At 50.9% G+C, this 17764-nt stretch overlaps 1 protein-coding gene across 2 annotated transcripts in view; it reads left to right on the top strand.

Annotated features, from left to right (window-relative positions):
* The first annotated feature begins 707 nt into the window (after positions 1 to 707).
* The window catches only part of NOL4L (nucleolar protein 4 like), a 181338-nt gene continuing 164281 nt past the window's right edge, over positions 708 to 17764 (top strand). For both annotated transcript variants that reach the window (XM_061630792.1, XM_061630793.1), the window contains exon 1: positions 708 to 1636. In XM_061630792.1, coding sequence (XP_061486776.1) covers positions 1310 to 1636 — 327 coding nt within the window. In that variant the 5' untranslated portion in view covers positions 708 to 1309. The remainder of the gene's footprint in view (positions 1637 to 17764) is intronic.

Here is a 17764-nt window from a genome sequence, read left to right on the forward strand (position 1 = left end):
GGGCGAAGTACTCTGTACACATACAGAGATCAACTACCAACCAAGGTTATGTTATGATTAACAACATCACAGTGATTTCAATGAGACTTCCTAGTAATTATGCATAGGATTGTACTGCACCTAAATTATTCACTGTCAAGGTCCCAAATTCCAAAGTCCGTGGTAGCATTTTGCACCTGCTCAAGGGCACTGCGCCTTTTAATCCTTTCCATGTCTTAGAGGTTGGCCCCTAATGTTTTCACTCGTATACCTGAGTGGTGAGGAGGAAGCACTCTGCACATCTTCAGTGAGCACCGTTACTCCCTGGGATCCAGCGCGGAGCCATTCCTACCCACCCACCCCCATGCTTGGCAAGGAAATTCTGCACATACTCGCAGGCACTGGCTACTTTGTTATTATTTCACTGGTTCTCTCAGCCCAAAAGGCTAGGTGGCTTGAGCCCGAGGCCAGTAGGAAGGTGCGGTACGTAGGTTTATTTGCTGGGGGGCCCCTGTGCCCCAAACAGGAGGACGGCGTACTTTCACGGGCACCTGTCTCTGCAAGGGGGGGAGGGGGAGGCAGTGGGCCGGGGGGGCAGCTTCTATCCTCGCGCGTCCCTCCTGCCCCAGGCCCGCCTCCTGAGCCCTCTGCGCCGTGCTGTGCGCCCGGGCGGGCCACCTTGGCAGCCGGTCCGGCTTTGTCCACGCCTCCCGTCCAGCCAGCGGGGCGCCCTTCTTCTCCACGCTCTGGCTCCGAGCGCCCCCTGTGGCCGGCTCGCTGTCCCCGGGGCGCCCCTCCCTCTCTGCCTCAGAGCCAGCCAGCCGCTCTGTCCTTGCCCCAGCGCCGCGTCCCGTCCCTCGCCAGCCAGCCAGCCAGCCGCCGCGCCCCGTCCGCCCAATCCCTCGAGGGGGGCGGGGGCCACCAGTGCCGGCAGCCCGTCCTTGCGGGTTGCGCCCCGGGCGAGGACGAGGCGCAGGGGGGAGGCGGCGGCGGCGGCGGCTCTAACAGGTGGGATCCCACGGCGAGGGGGCGGAGGAGGCAGGCACGGGAGGGGCAAGGAGGAAGGAGGGACGAGCCCACGCCGCCTGCCAGGCGAGTCGGTGTCACCGCCACAGGAGCGGCTGCTGCTGCCAGCGCCGCCGGTGCTTTCCTAAGCGCCGCTGTCCCGGCCGCCTCCGTCCCGCCCGCCGTCCCACGGCTCCTGCTCTGCTCACCAGCCGGCTCCTCCCTCCCTGCCTGCTCGCCTTCGCCACGCCACGCCAGGCAGGGCGCAGCGCTCGCTCTCTTCCTCTCCGCCCGGGACAGGGGCTCGCTCGCCTGCCCACCCGCCATGCCGAAGCCGCCGCCGCCGCTCCTGCTGCGGTCAGCCAGCGGTAGCCGCCCCGGGGACAGCGAGCTGGGCCGGCAGTTCCGGGACTGGTGCCTGCGCACCTACGGCGACTCGGCCAAGACCAAGACGGTGACCCGGAGCAAGTACCAGCGCATCGCCGAGGTGCTGCAGGGGGGAGCCGGCGCCGGCAGCGGTGGGGAGAAAGGCAAGTTCCAGTTCTGGGTGCGCTCCAAGGGCTTCCGCCTGGGCAACGGCACTCGGGAGTCGCCGGCCGCGGCGGCGAAGATGGGCCAAGTGGTGGTCTATGTGCCGGTGAAAACGGGAACGGTTAGTGCTCCCCGCGGCTGTCTGTCCGTCCATGTGCCGTGTCTGTGTCCTCCTTCCCTGGGCTCCCCGACACTGCATTGCCCCAGGAGGGGTGGGCGGAGGGGGGGGTGCCCCGTCCGTCCCGTCCCGTGGCGCATGGCGAGGAGGGCGCGCCGAAGCCAGACAGGCGCCTGCGCCTCCAGCCGCGCCCCCTCCCGCTCTTGTCCTCCCCCCTCCCGTGGCATAGCAGGAGGTCATGTGGGGGTGGGGGGAGCCGAGGGGCTTGAGGCGGTGGGGGGGGGAAGGGAGGAGATGACTGCGCTCTCCCATTGCAAGCGCTCCCTTTTGCCCTTTCGGGACTGTCCCTCCCGAGAGTACCCTCCACTCCCCCACCCCCAGGAGGTCATTTTGGGTGGGAGCGGAGGGACTCGAGAGTGGGAGGTGCCCCGACCCCCCTTCCTCGCCTGCTGCTCCGGGCGCCCTCTGCTTCCAGCTCGGTCGCTGCCCAAACGAGCGCACCCCCACCCCTTCTCCACACGTCCCACTTCCTCGAGCTCAGCAGGAGAGGGAGGGAGGGAGGGGAGGGGGCGTCTGCCTGACTGCCTTTGCCTGGGGCAGCCCCGCTCTGCTCGCCCATCCCAGCTGCCTCTCCCTGCTCGTGCCACCGGGTTTTGGGCAAAATCTCTCCCCCCTCCCCCTGGTCAAAGCAGGCGTGCGGGAAAGCTAGATGGCTGCCCTCCTCCCACAGATGTGGGGCGGCCGGGCGCTCCTCCACCTGCTTCCCCTCGGCTGCCCCTTGCCCCGCGCCTCCTCGGAGGAAGAAGCCGTCACCCCCCGCCCCGCCCGTTCACTTTGCCGCTTGCCCGTGGCGGCGGGGGCGTGTGCACCGCTCCGCCCCCTCGCCAAAACGCGCCGGGCAGGGCGCAGGTTGCGGCGTGGCCGCAGCTTGGCCACGGCTGGGCGGCGGCCTGCTGAGCTGGGTTGGGGCGGCTTCCCTCCCGCGGCTCCCAACGCTGCTCCCGCCCGTCCCGCCGAGCGGCTTCTTCGCTTGTGGCGCCCGGAGGAGCCCTCATTGTTCCGCTCCTGCCGGCTGCACAGGCGAGCCCGGAGGACGCTGCGCCGCCCGCCCGCCGGCCCAGCTTCCACACCCCCTTCGCCTCGCCGCCGTCCCAGCAGGCTGCTGGCCCGGGGAAGGAGCAACCAGTCGAGCAGCCCCCCTGCCGCTCCCTCCGAGGCTCATTGTTCCCGAGCCTGCCTTGCAAAGGCCAGGTCTCCCCCACCCCGCGAGAACCATTTAAACTTTCCGCTTGCTGCAAGCGGGTGGTGTGCGTATGGAGGAGGGGGGCGCGGGAAGCGAGCTGCCTTGTGCATTTCGCAATGTGCATCCATCCTCTGCTCTCTCGCTCCCTCTCCCGCCCCCGGCCCGTTTGCATCCAGCCTTCCTCCCCTCCTCAGCTGGCTGTGCCAGGGTGGGGTTTGGCACAGTAGAAAAGAAGGGTTGGGGGCTGTTCTCTCCCGCTAGCTAGCTAGCAAGCTAGCAGCTCTCCCCCACCCCAGCCACCGACCCACCCACCCTTGCGAGCCAGCCCGTCCCTTGCACCATCTGCCCAGGAGATTGGGCGCCTGGCAGACAATTGGTCGGAGATGGCCTTGCTGGAAAAGTGCACTTCTGTGGGCCTGTCCCCTCCCCAGGAAGGCACCCGCTTAGCACTGCTGCTGCTGCGCTCAAGGGTTGGCAGGGAGAATATTCTCCACAGGGAGGAAAAGTGTCTAGCGGAGGAGGAGGAGGGATGACTTATTTATTTAATATTTCCCCTCTTCTCTCCTCCCTCCTCCAGCTCTTGCTGCTGCCATCACGAGGGCACAGGAGGGTTTTCTAGGCTAGGGGGATGGTGCCATTGAGGGCAGCCCATCTGTGGCAAATGGTCCCAAAAGCAGGCCTTGCCTCCCATCTGGCCTCCCTATTAGGGCGCAGGGACTTTCCATTCTCCCTTTTCCTCCAGAACGCAGAGAGTGTTTCTGGGTTAAGTGTTTGGGTTGCGGTTGTTGTATGTGCATGTGTCTGGTATATTTTGTTTCGTTTTTGAAAGGGTGATTGAAACCCTCCCCCATCTATATTCTATCCCCTGGAAATTCTGCAAATGTGCACACCTACCTGCTGAAAAAACCAGAACCCTAACCCTCTGCTTGTTTTTCCCCTTGCTCGTAATACATCCTGCTTTTCCAAATGACGTGCTTGTTTGGGGACTCCCAAGAGGCATGGACAGTCTCTGTCCCCAGAGGTTTTAGATTGTGTGGTGCATGCATGCTCTCCCCCCCCTTTCTCTGCTGCTGTGTCATTTGGGACACCCTGCGGTCTGCAAGTCTGTTTTGCACGATGAGAAGCTCAAGCTAGGGAAATCCTGCGTGTGTGTGGTGGGGAGAGGAGTGAGCCCCTGAGCCCAATATTTGCTTCTTCGTGCAAGATCCACCACACATCTAGACTCCTCTAAATCAACAAGCACTGTTTTGGCCTCTTGGGGTTCAGAGGAGTTGCCAACTAGCCAGTTCAATTTCCAGAGATTGCAGTGCCTGCAGACAGCAGGAAGGAAAGAAAGAAATGGCTGCTGGGGGTGGGGGTATGAAACCCAAAATGGCCCAGCCCCTTTGCCATCTGTGTGGGTCTTAAACCCACCTGCCCAGCTCTTCTGCTTCCTAGATTGCTGCCAAGTTCCCCTCTCCCAATATTTGTGTGTTTACATATGTTTGCTTTTAGCTTTTACGTTAGTCAGAGGGCATATAACTATATGTGCGTACATTTATAAATGAGTTTGCATATGTAAAGGAGCCATTGCTCTTTAGGTAGCAGTCCTAACAGGGCTGTCCTGTGACATTTCAGTCTAAGTAGGAAAATCCAAGGGGGCACCCCTCTTGGACTTGATGGCCTTATAGGCCCCTTCCAACTCTACTATTCCATAATTCTATGATTCTTTTCTTCCCTTTAGTAAACATGGGGGTTCATAGTCCACACATTCTCCTGCACAAGCCCCCTAGAGATGAACAGCCCCCCCCCCCATTCACCGGCCCTTTCCCCGGTACTTAAACGTCCACTTTACTTGAAGAAGAGAGTTCTGATGCGATGCAAAGCATGGTTATCATTTTTGATTGTGTTTGTGTATGGGACGGAGGAGGCAGATCTGCAAACCTAGAATTAGGTCACTATGCCTTTCTTTCTGAAAGGGACTTTTTTCCCAGTGGCTTGTGCCCTGAGGCTAAGTGGGTGGTTCTGCCCTGCTGCTGGCCTCCTGATTTCCATGTTGACCATGCAACAGGGGGAAAAGGAGGCAGGTAAAGGCCTTTCCCCTTACAATATTAAATACTGTATTTCTCACTCCCTTTAGGCTTGGGTGGGGTAGGGGCCCTAACTAAGACATCAGCCTCCTTCTGGGGGTCTTTGGTTAAGTGAGGCCCTCTTCCATCCCATTGCGCCCTCTGTAGCAAAAAAGTGCAGTGACCTTGCTGGGGGGCACCCCACTCTGTGACCTGTTGCTTGGAGGGTTTGCATTGCCTTTGCTTGCTGGGGTGGCGGTGGAGAGGCCAGGAGGGCAAGACGCTGTGGAGATGCTGCTAACGGGGGCAATTAGCTCTGCCAATTAGTAGCACAAATGGTACTCGTGCGCAGGAGGTTGCCATGGAGCTTTCCAGCCAACTTCTCTCTCTCTTTTCTCCCCCCTTTCCCCTCCCCCCCCCTGCTTTCTGGCAGTGGCCACTTTCCTCTGGGGTTAGAGTGTTCCCACTGTCACCGTGGTGAAAAGCTGCGCTCCTCTAGGGCCTGCATCCAGAGTGAATGTCCTTGGGTTTTGCAGACAAAGAGGTTGAAAATTCAGGCGGGGCAGCTGAGTAGGGAGAGCCCTTTGCAAGGTGCTGTTCAGTGTCTGCAGGTTGTCACCAGAAAAATGAAGTCCAAAGAGATAGGACAGGAACAAAAGAATGTGTTGCGGGAACCGGCAGGAGCAGGGATAAGATCTTGCCTCGTGACGAGAGCTCTGGCTTTGCTTGCGGGCAAAGGGAGCCCTGCATTGGCTGGGGGGCATGCCTTTCGTTGAGCAGAGGAGAGAAGACATCTTCGGCCTGACGTGGCTACGTTTTGTGCTGCTGGCCTAACTTTCCCCTTGCCCCTCCCTCCCCCAAGCCTAGAGTGGGCCTAATCGGCTTCAGGTGGGTTGGGACGCTCTCACTTTCTGCGTCTGGCTGAGCGCTGGAGGCACCAGATGGCCGGGCTTTTGGAGAGCGGGGTGGGACAGGCAGCCAGACCTATGTCTGGCACTGAAACTCTGGATGTCATTTTCCCAGACGACGGTCTTCACCCCCCCCCTTCCTCATGTGAGAGCACCAGACAAAGGCCTGGTCAGGGCTGCAGCCTTCCCCCCCCTGCATCTGTGTGCATGGTATCTGGTGCAGAGAGGCCCTCGAGAAGCCTCTGGGCAATTCTGGAGTGCAAGCAATCGCCCTCACCCGATGCTTAGTTTCTGATGGCGCAAAAGGTCGTCTGCACTTTAGGCTTTCCATCCATCCTTGTAAAATCCCAGATTTGTGGTAACTGACTATAGTTCCTCAGGTTAGATGGAACTGTACTCTGCGTGTGGTCAGTGGTGCTGCCTTCACAATCTCAAGGGCTGAGGCCTGGTTCAAAATAAGGCAAGCTGTGTATCCTCAAAGGCATTCTGCTGCTGCTGTTTGGTTTCATAGATTTTTGGGCTGAGTCCTTGCAAACACTGGCTCAGATTAAGCCCTGCTGTACATGCTCAGAGGCACTCTTGTTATAAAAAGCATCACAGATTCTGCCTTCTGCCCAGATCCAGCCTTTTGTTGTTCAAGCTGCTCTTGTGAATTAACACCAGCCTTTCCCAGTCTGATGCCGGCCAGCTGTTTTGGACTACAACTCCCATTGGTCAACACTGGCTAGGGCTGATGGAAGTTGTAGTCCAAAATAGCTGGAGGGCATCATGTTAGGAAGATTGAATTCGGGTAAACGGGAGTGCAGGGTTTCATGTGGTTACTTGTGTAGAGCCAGGGTTTATGAAAATACTAGATTTTGGATCCATAGTTCACAAGACTGAGAGCTAGTTCTTTTGAATGGGGAGTCTTTCCCGGGAAAGGGTTTTCCTCCAGTTCCCCCCTCCTGCAATACTCCATCATCTGACCTGAGCATAAACTGTGAGAATGGCTACAGTGCAGGCAGGCTTTCTGGATCAATGCTATATTTCACCTGGTGTGTGTGGTGTCAGCTTGTCACGGTTATAGAACACAGGCCAGCCTAGCAGGAGAGATTCATATTTCTGACTGGCTGTGATGCAAGCTTGCAGGGTGAGTCAAAGTGGACTGCAGGATGAGACATGGCGAGGGCGTTGTGTTATGACGGACACTGTGGGCGCCACCTGGGATTCAGGGGGTGCATGCTTGCTTTCTCTTGCTTCTTTCTTGCCCTTGTCTTCCCAGCTCCAGAGTTTTCTATGGCTGCCACAGAAGTTTTTCCAAGTGGTATGGGCCATCCGGAGTGTGGGTGATTATACAGTCGAGGGGCAGCCAACGTGGAGCCCTCTAGACTTGCTGGTCTACAAGTTCCCATCATCCCTGACCATTGGCTGTGATGCCCGGGGTTGATGGGAGTTGTAGTCTAACAACATCTGCAGGGCACCATGTTGGCTGTCCCTGTTGTAATAAGCTCAGGCCATTAGTCAGAAGTGCAGTGACAGATGGGGAGCTGAGGACCCATTTGGGGAGCTGGCGGGGTGTGTGTTCATAATCCAAAGCTGCAACAGCCTCAGAATTACACAAAGTCTTATGTCGATCAAGAACTAATTTATGAAACAAGTTCAGTAAAATGAAAAAATTGCACTATCTTGCTGAGGCCTATTCAGATGTAGGCTTTATGGAGGGCCTCACCGAGGAACAGATGGAAGGAGGGGTGGTGGTCAGGGGCTTGGGACCTCTGCTGTCCTGCAACATGGACTTTAAAAAAGAAAAGACCCACGCCCCAAAAACCTCTTCCCAAAGGATCAGGAACTGAAGGATCCCGCCTATTGAGAAGTACCTACTGGGGGGGGGAGAGATAATTAATCCAGGGTGTAGATTGGGGCTCATAGCATGGAGAATCCCACAATAGTTTTGAAATGGATGATCTTGGAGTCTGTTTGGATTCCCAGCAGCATGTGACTTTGTGCTGTATTTTAAAGCCATGCCTCTGCTTATACTGAACTCAGTGGCCACAAAACAGCAATTGGACTCCCCCCTGCCTCCCCCTCCATAGCAATATTTTGCATACCTACAATGAGGTCACAAAGGGCTGTGCTGCTGGCTGGGGTGTGTGGTCCAAAGCACTTGGATGGCACCGGGTTGGCAAAGGCAGATTGAGCTGATCAATTGGTCTAAAATTCAATGGAGGGGGCAACAGATTTCTTAAAAGTAATTATAATTACATAATGTAAGCACTTAAAATCCAACCATGGCAGGCACCTTACATCTCTCACTTAGGAAAATTGCCTCTTCTGATATGAAACCTGGAAAGTTGTCTTAGACCAGGCCAGAATACCTTTGCCCATCAGACCAAGTGCTGCCTACTCTGACTGACACTGGCTCTCTGTGGTCTTGGTCTTTTCCATAATCTTCTACCTGATCCATTATTTATTTATTTATTTTGTTTAGCTGGAGAGGGTGAGGATTGAATTTGGGACCTTGCGCATTAATGCTTTCCGATTGAGCAATAGTGCCTACCATGACACACTCCTGTATCCACTAAAGAACAAAGAAAGAATGCTTGTTTTCTTCAGAATTATTGCTTTATTCATATGCAGATTTACATAGATTCAGTCAATTTAATCTATTAAAACTCAGATTGACTAATATTTCTTTAATGACAATTTGACTTCTTCTGCACTCTTGTAGCTGCCCTGTAGAATCCAGTGTCCCAAGAACTTCATTTATTTTGTGATAAAGCAAGTTCCTAGTCCTCATGGGGCAACCTTTTCCAGCCTAACCCTCTCCAGACTGATCCTTGGCCATGCTGCCCAGAGCTGGTGGGAATTGGAGTTCACAACTCAGGAGGGCACCAGGTTGGGGAAGGCTGTGTTAGGTGGGCCTACCCTACCACCTTGCCAGTTTGAGGACTTGGAGATGGGGCGACGTCTGACTAAATCAAGGAAGTCAGAGTGGGGCGGAGCAAGGTTTCCAATGATGGAATCACAAGCAAGAATGGCCAGATCTGCTTCATTTGCATAACCTGTTCAGATAGTAGAATTTATCCTGGGTATGGCAAATAGCTCCTTTTCAGCGGTCTGTTTACTGCGCTTAACTTGCCCTTTTGCAAATCATGCATCTCACATTTTGGAAGGGATGTGCTAGTTTTGTGTTTGGTTGTGTACATAAAATATATAACAAATATATGTGATTAAGTGGCCAGGCTGGCAATTAAAAAAAAATAAAAACTGCAAACATCTTTCTGCCATTTTCATTTTTTTTCTCAATTAACTTACAATGCCAAATCTTTTGATTAATTTCCCCCCCAAAAACAAGCTGAAGAACATCATGCAGCTGCCTGCTTTCTCCTGCTTGCTGAAAGGGCCTTGCTCCATGTCCTACCACCAAATGAAGAATAGTGGCTATGTGAGACGGGCCCTTCTTAGTTGTGGCTCCCAGACTCTGGCCCTTCCCTTAGAAGCCTTCCTAGCTCTAGAGATGTAGAAGTAATGGAAATTTTGAAGCCACGGAAAAAACCCATTTTTGGGGGGGGGGAAACAATGGACATTTTCAGAAAAATGGAAAAGATGCAATATTAGCACTTTTTACAGATTGAAAGTCACTTTGTTAATTCAGGAACATAAAATGTAATTACGTACAAGTTGGTTTGGTGTAAAATCACATTTGGTATATTTAAAGTACATTTTATTCAAACAATTATTACAAATTGATATTTTTAAAATTTTTACTTTTTTTTGTAACAAATGTAGCTACAAGCTCCTGAACTGTAAGGGACCTCTTTCGTTTTGCCAGTTTATGAGGAGCAGGCAAAAAACAATTAAAAAAAAAGAAGACGAAAACATCAACATTAATAACAAAGAAAAATATTTATGTCTCCACTAGTCCTCCAGTGTTAAGCAGACATAAAGCATCCATTCCCATAAAAGGAACAGAGAAAAATGGGGGGGGGGACCAAGATTCAATGAAACATTTTATTCATGCTAAAATAAAACATTCCATAATCCATTTTTTCAATTTTTCAGAAAAAACAAAACAAAAAAGGCTTCTTTAAAAAATGGAAAAAATTTGTTTTTTTCTGAATTTTTCCTGTTTTTTTCTGGGCCTTCACATCTCTACTTAGCTCTTTCCCTTTTGGTTTTCCAGTGGCTTTTAAAAGATAATGTTAAGTGGGCCTGCCACTTTGCCATTTTGAGATTATTATCTGCCTTTTTGTCTTTTTTTGCTTTGCCACTCTTCTTGTTTCATTTGATGTTTTGCCCTCTGCTTTGAGTGACCATCCCTAACCAAGTGCTCTAGATGCTTTGGACTACAGCTCTTCCCCCAACCCCAGCCAGCAAGGACAATGGTCAGAGATGGTGGATGTTGTAGTTGAAAATATCTGGAGGGTACTAGATTAGGGCAGGTTGGCTTTGGGGGTGTGGGGGTGACTGTCAAAAAGCAGCTTACAGACCATAAAAATAAAAAAAAATTACTCAGAGTAAGAGGTAAAACCATTAATATTTGTTACCATATTTGCTGCTAAACTTCACAGATGTAGGCTTTTAGCATAATGATTAATCCAGCCTGAATGCTTGAGGTTTGGGGTACATTCTTGGTTCAGTGTTTTATGCAGTATCTGGAAGTCAGTAGTGGAGCTCATGTTTTTCACAAGGAAGGTCCCAGGTTCAGACCCCAGCACCTCCAGTTAAAAGGATCAGGGAGTCAGGAGTGGGAAGGAAGACTTCTCTCTGCTTGAGAGCGGAGTGCTGCTGCCAGCCAGAACAGAATGCATTGCTCAGCTAGGTGGGGGCGATGATCTGACCTGGAATAAGGCAGCCTCATAAATACCAAAGACAGATGTGGGGTACTGTGGTTCAAAGCTTGCCTGTGGGCATGCAGACTCTATGGCTTGTGCTGGGGTGGCACTAGGAGGGCGATTGGATGCCAGTCTTGGGCTCTTCTGCCCAGTGGAGGTTAGAGAGGCACCCCCTGCCTGACATCTCTGTATATATTGGAAGAGGCCAAGCGACTGGGGGTGTTCCTGCTTCATCCTCCTGTCCCTACTGGTAAAAGATTAGTTACAAACCCCTCAGGCCAACAGTGATAGGGATATTTTGGTCTTCGAAAGCTTAGTAGAAACTCAACAGAGGCCCTAACTAGGAGAGTTTCTTTTGGAGTCTTTGGGCCTCGGTTCCTCCACCATCTCCTCCCACTGGCTTTGTCTAGCTAAGCCATTATGGACGTGAACGAGCACCCTGTGAATCTTGGAGCTCCGCATCTTGCCGTTCAGCTAGAGCAGACAGGTGGACAGTGGTTTATTTACTTATTTATTGCATTTATGTACCGCCTCATAGCCGAAGCTCCCTGGGTGGTTTACAACAATTAAAAACAAGTATACAAATTTAAACCATACCAAATTAAATCCCATAAAAACCGATAGGCAAGTTAAAACACATGCTATCCAAATACTGTTAAAAATACCTGGGAGAAGAGGAAAGTCTTGACCTGGCGCCGAAAAGATGACAGTGTTGGCACCAGGTGCACCTCGTCAGGGAGATCATTCCATAATTTGGGGGCCACCACTGAGAAGGCCCTCCCTTGTTGCCAGACTCCCAGCCTCCCTCGGAGTAGGCACCCAGAGGAGGTCCTTGGATGTTGAGCGTAGTGTACGGGTGGGTTCGTGTCAGGAGAGGCATCCCATCAGGTATTGTGGTCCCAAGCTGTGTAAGGCTTTATAGGTTAAAACCAGCACCTTGAATCGAGCTCGGAAACATACAGGCAGCCAATGCAAGCAGTTTGAATTTCTTCTATGGAGAAACTGAGGCAACCCACAAGGATGGACAGGGGCATCTTTGCTTGGGCTCCACTCTTTGGCTTCAAAAACAGCTTCATCACTGATGTAGCGCAGCCTTCGCCAAGCTGGTGCCCTCCAGATGTTTTGGACTACAACCCCTATCAGCCCCAGCCAGCAAGCATGCTCCAATTGGCAAAGGCTGGTGTGGCATAATGGCAAAGTGACAGAAGCCTCCTGTTTGAAATGTTGCCTGTGGCTCTGGACATACGAAGTAGCTGTCTGCCTCCCGTCTGCAGCATGGTGAAAATAATATGGGTCTACTTTACAGGGTTCCTGCAAGGATTATTGAGATAATGTATGTGAAGCAGTTTGAACATTTCAAAATGCTAAGCGGCTGTTGTGTATTTCTTCAATCTTCCTCATGGCTTCTGCATCTGTCCCATCCTTCCCTTGGGAGAACAGGGTTGCACTAAAGGCAAATGCACACAGGAGAGAACCACTGTGCTATTTTTGCAGTTAGTTAGGTAGAAGCCTCAATGGGGTGAATCCTGTAAAGCCAGCCAGTTCTTTTATTGCCAGTAATGCTAAGTCTCTCTCTCTCTGTGAACAAGGAGGTTGCCAATCAAACTGTAGCTGTGCTGTTGTCACAGTGAGTGTGAGCAGCTTGCAAGTGTTGCAGTGGCGGAGGAGTCTGCTAGTATTTAGGATATAAAATGGCATTTTCCTGATTATTTGCTGTGGAGACCATAAGATGTCCTCCTGCATGGCCAAGCCAACAGCCAGGATAGGCACCGAGACGTTCATGTGCAGAGAGCATGATGGCAACGAAGATCCATCAGTTGTTTCTGGTTCCAGCAAGTGAACTTCAGAGGCTGGTTTTCTGGCTGTTGTAGATTCTCACGTTGTTAATGAATCCTTTCTCAATAGCCATTTATTCTGGGTGCTTGTTGCTGAATCCCATGACAAGGAGTGTCAGACATCAGTTATTTATTTAGGAAATGTATAAACTGCTTGTCCAAAAAACACATAAATCTCCAAGCAGGGTACAAGCCCAATTACATATAAAACATGAAGTAAATCCACCAACCAATTCAAAAATAAATACACATAAAACCGTAATTAAAAACAAAGATAAAATCAAAAGATAATTGAATTATTTACATCCAGTCAGATGTTTTGGACCACAACTCCCATGAACCTGTGCTGGCTGGGGCTGTTGGGAGTTGTAGTCCAAAACATGGATGGAGTGTAGCTGAGGACATTCAAAGTCTGAAGATGCATTTCCTTGCTCCCTTAAAGAACGTGCCTGTCATTTTGAGTCAATGCTCCCCAGACTTCGCATCTGTAAAGCGAATTCTTCCCTCTCATTTCTTCCTCTGCACCCCTCATGGTTTATTAAACCTCTGTTATCTCCATTCCTCCCCCCAGCCCCAGCTAGAGTGTCAATTGTTAAGCTGTTCTTCATAGGAAAATGCTCCATTCCCCACATAATTGTGCTTGCTGTCTGTTGTTACTCTTCTTGATGTGTGGTGACTAGAAACGGAGTGCACACCATATTCTAAATCTTAACATACGGCAGACTTCTGTATAACATCCCAGTGATTATTTTAGTCAAGAGCGGTTGGCTCAAGTCTCTTGCAGCCGGTGCTCAGCAGAGAGCAGTGGATCTGAAATCAGAGATCACAGATTTAGAGGAGACTTGGGGATAATCTAGTTCAGCCTTCCCCAACCTGGTGCCATCCAGATGTTTTGGACTAGGGCTGTGCTGGCTGGAGCTGATGGGAGTCATAGTCCCAAACATCTGGAGAACACCAGGTTCGCGGAGGTGGACTAGTCCAACCTTGTGCTCAAAGACAGCACTTCTTGGACAAGCCCAAAATTGTGTTGAAAATGTTTTTATGCAAACCGCTTGAAGGTGTTTACAAGTGGTATACAGATTCCTTTTAATAAGTAATGTAAGCATCTGGTTGGCCACTGAGAACAGGATGCTGGAGTAGACAGGGCCCCTTTGGCCTGATCCAGCAGGGGTCTTATGTTTTTGTGCCGCCATCTGTTGAAGACCAGCTTTCTCCTTCTAGAGTGGCTGTGGAATCATGTTCTTTTTTTGAGGCTTTTGGAAAAGTATCTGGCTAGGATGATTTTAGCTTCATAATGTCTTGGGCTCAAAGGGTTTTAGCAGCTTCAGGACATCACTTGCTTGTACACTGAATGGTCTTCCTGGCTGCCCCCAGAACACCATATCACTCATGTGGTCCTTGGTGTGTGTGTGGGTGCTGAGTGATGGAGCCCCTGCTCTGCATGCAGAATGCCCCAGATTCAGTCCCCAGAATCCCCACTTCAAAGGAACCAAATAGCAGGGGACGGGAAATGCCCTGCTCTGCCCAAGACCTTGGAGAGCTGCTGCCAGTTAGATAGAGCCAGCTATACTGGGTGAAACAGACTGACCTGCTGTAAGGCAGCCTTCTTTCTGCCTAAGTGCAGTGCTTCTCACTGTTCATACACTCAGCTGCCCGTCACTGACTACACAGGAGTCAAGTATAGATGACTGGTTGCCATTTTTCCCCCTGAGCACTTGAAAATTGCTGAGGACTTTGGTGGACTGCTTCATCATTTCTCTGCCTGTTGTAGTAATTGTAATGTGCTGTGCTAGATGCTGTATGTATTTTTAATTGTTTTTTTATTGCTTCTTTTACTATATTTTATTTTACTGTATTACAATTTGAATTTTAATAAAAATTGATATGAATATTTAATGCCATGTGGGCACACCAGGGACCACCTGAATGGAGCTTGTGGAACTCTGGTGGTCCAGGGACCACAGTTTGAGAAACCTTGATATAGATAAATCACATGATGAAGCTGGCATTTGTGAACCTATTTATTTATTTATGATAGCCAGGGCTAGGGAAATGGAGGGTTTAAATAATAGCTTGGTTTTTGTTTATTACATTTTCTTCAAGCATACGAGGTCCCCCCACATTATACCTTCACATCAACCCTGTGAGATAGGCTCAGAGCTAGTGACAGGCAGGCAGGCCCAAGATCCATCAGTCTGAGGTTCATGGCTGAGTGAGGGTTTGCAACCCAGGTCTCCCAGTCCTAGTCCAACACTCTTAACTACTATACATACTGGCTGTATTTTTAATGACATACTGTCCCTTTCACAAACCTGATGCCCTCTAGATGTTTTAGACTACAGCTCCAGTCAGCCTCAGCTAGCACAGCCATGCCACCTTCTGCTGATGCAAACTGTGGTCTAAAACATCTTGAGGGCACCAGGTTGGCAAAGGCTGATGTAGCTGCAGATCTTAAGATGTACAAAGAGAAGATCCCTTCAAATGCTGTGATCCACTAGTCTCAGAATCAAAGAAGAGAATCGAAGTCATTTTCCCCAAACGGCGTCACTGCTAGAAGCCACTGGGACCAGATCCCACAGTGTCTGCCCTAAAACAAGGTCTGTCTCCTTGTTGGCTTCCTTTGTCTAGCTTCCTGCGGCCTGCCTCTCTTCCTCCTTCCCCTTCCTTTGCTGCTGTGAGCTTCGCTCTCTTTGTTGCTCAGATGCCAAGAATGGGCAGCGGTGCCATTCTGCACGCAGATGCTCTGCAGTGAGGCTGCCTTCCCCTACGCCCTCTCTTTGTGCAAAAATGCTTCTGAGGCCCTTTATCGTACCCATGGGACACTTTCCTTACCTGGAGGTGTGCAGGACTTTGCATTGCGGTCCAGTTTGTTGCATGCCAGAACAATCACTTGCTCTCCTCTTTTTACCTGCGCAAATATTTCTCTCTGTGTGTGTGTGTTCTGCCACCCCCTCCCTGCCCAATCCCTTTTGCTCCAGCAGAAGCCCTTGAGCTTGTGGCGGTAACAAAGGTCAGTGTGGGCTGGGAAGCACAGTCCTGTCTCCTAGCAACTGGATCCTGCCTCTGACTGAGCCTTGTGTGGGACACTGAGAGCATCAGTCACACGCTGCTGTTGCTGCTGCTGCTGCTGTACCAAAAAAAAAATGCTGACTACCAGGAGAGGATAGAAGGATCAGGCCAGCCACACACACACACACACACCCCAGCTTTTCAGGCACTTAAGGAAGCTCAGGCTTTTCTAAAGCAAGCAGAGTCATCTGCCCAAGCCCTAATCAAAGCTGCAGTTTAATTGCTTCTCGCCTGCCTGCCCTGCTTCTTCAGGGTAAACAGATAGCCTATTGGCTGGCAGCAGGAGGTCTTGTGCCAGCTACCTGGAGAGGAGCACTCCTGCATTATTGATGCGCGTGGTCCTACTGGACAAGGGACGCTGCCTGCATTTTTCCAGAAAGCCACTGGAGGAGCACGCAGCTCTTGGGGTCATCCTCTGACCTCTCCTCCTCCTTTGCCCTCTTCAGCTTCCCCTGTTGCCTCTCAGCCTCTTTGCAAGCCCAAAAACGGTTTCCTCTGCTTGGGGGAGGGGGGGGTCTCGACTCCAGCAAATGAGGCCTCCATTTTAAAGTCTTGACACTTCTAATTTTTGTTTCCTAATCCCTCACTTCAGACTTCTAATTAATAACTCAGCAATTGGTCCCGCTGGAGTCTCCTCGGTTTCTGTTTGTACAAAAGTATAACCTGTCGGTTGCCAACTTTCTTCTCCCGTGGGCGGGAGACGGGGGAGAGCCGGGGAGACTGCTGGAGCTCTTCCCTGCCTTTTCACACCAGGCTGTTCCTTCTGACTGCATCTCTCTCGCTCTCTTTCAGCAGAGTTTTCTGTTTTGTTGCTCAAATATTTAGGCTGCATTCACACTGTACATTTATTCCACTATTATTCCACTTTAAACAGTCATGACTTCCCCCAAAGAATCCTGGGCAGTGTAGTTTGTGAAGGGTGCTGAGAGTTGCTAGGAGAGTCCTAATCTCCTCACAGAGCTACAAATTTCCAGAGTCCCCTGGGAAGAGGGATTGGCTGTTAAACCACTCAAGGAATTGTAGCTCTATGAGGAAAATAGGAGCCTCCTAACAACTCTCAGCCCTCTTCACAAACCACACTTCCCAGGATTCTTTGGGGGAAGCCATGAGTATTTAAAGTGGAATAATAGTGGAATAAATGTCTGGTGTGAATGTGGCCTTAGTTAATTTTATTTACCCATCTTTAAGGTGCTGCATGACTATGGGAAGGGGCAGGCTGGAGCTCAGTGGTAGTGCACAATCTTTGCATGCAAAAGGTCCCAGATTCAATCCCCAGCAGCTCAGGTAGGCCTGGGAAAGACTCCGGTCTGAAATTGTGTCGAAGGCAATATGGAACTAGATGGAGTCAGGCAACTTCCTGAGTCTCAGGACCTGGCAGTTGCCACAGGTTTCTCCACCCCCCCCCGTCCACCCCCCCCCCCCCAAAAAAAACATTTTTCAATGATAGCTTGAGCTGCAGACATTATCTGGTCATAATGCTTATTTTATGTCACGCATCTTCTGTGAAAAGCATCCAGTAGCGTAGTGGCAAATTCAGAAGTGCAGGTTCCCTTCATGATAGTCATGCCACCTCCCCTCACAGTCACACCCACTTTCCCTTGCTCTCCCTGTCACCTTGCGAGTCCACACTCTACTACAACAGACATCCCTAGGAGCCAATCAGCATGAAAGGGGAGGCTGTGTTAGCTGCTGAGAAGAGTCTTCTCATTGGCTGACTCACCTCCTTTAACTCTGATTGTCTCCAACTAGCACGAAAGGACAATAACTCTTCTCAGGGGCTAACATGCTCCCTTTTCGTGATGATTGGCTCATACATAGGAACCTGGCTGGAACTGTGCTCCCAAAAAAATAACAGGTCTATGACCCTGGACAACCATGAAAACATCACATTGCTGATTTCTCCAGATCATATTGCTGTTATAGGTGCAAGCCAGGCCATTTTTCCTCCTTGCTGGTCAGTTGGAAACAATTCTTAAAAACCCTGAGCGGTGCTGCTGTGGGTAGGAAGGAAATCTTGATCTCCTCCTTATTGAACTTGCCTTCCATTTCTTCTTGGTGCGAGAGCTTCAGAGTTGCCTGGCTTTGCAATAGCCACTAAAGAAATGTTGTTGCTGTTTTTAAATTAACATCCAGCATCCTTAAGCTGAGGTGCCTTGTCTTCTTATAGCCCATGTGACTCTAGGTTCCATCCCAGTTTAGTGGTTACTGAGTTTG

The sequence above is a fragment of the Rhineura floridana genome, chromosome 6 (genome assembly GCF_030035675.1).
Source record: "Rhineura floridana isolate rRhiFlo1 chromosome 6, rRhiFlo1.hap2, whole genome shotgun sequence".
Classification (NCBI taxonomy): Eukaryota; Metazoa; Chordata; class Lepidosauria; order Squamata; family Rhineuridae; genus Rhineura; species Rhineura floridana.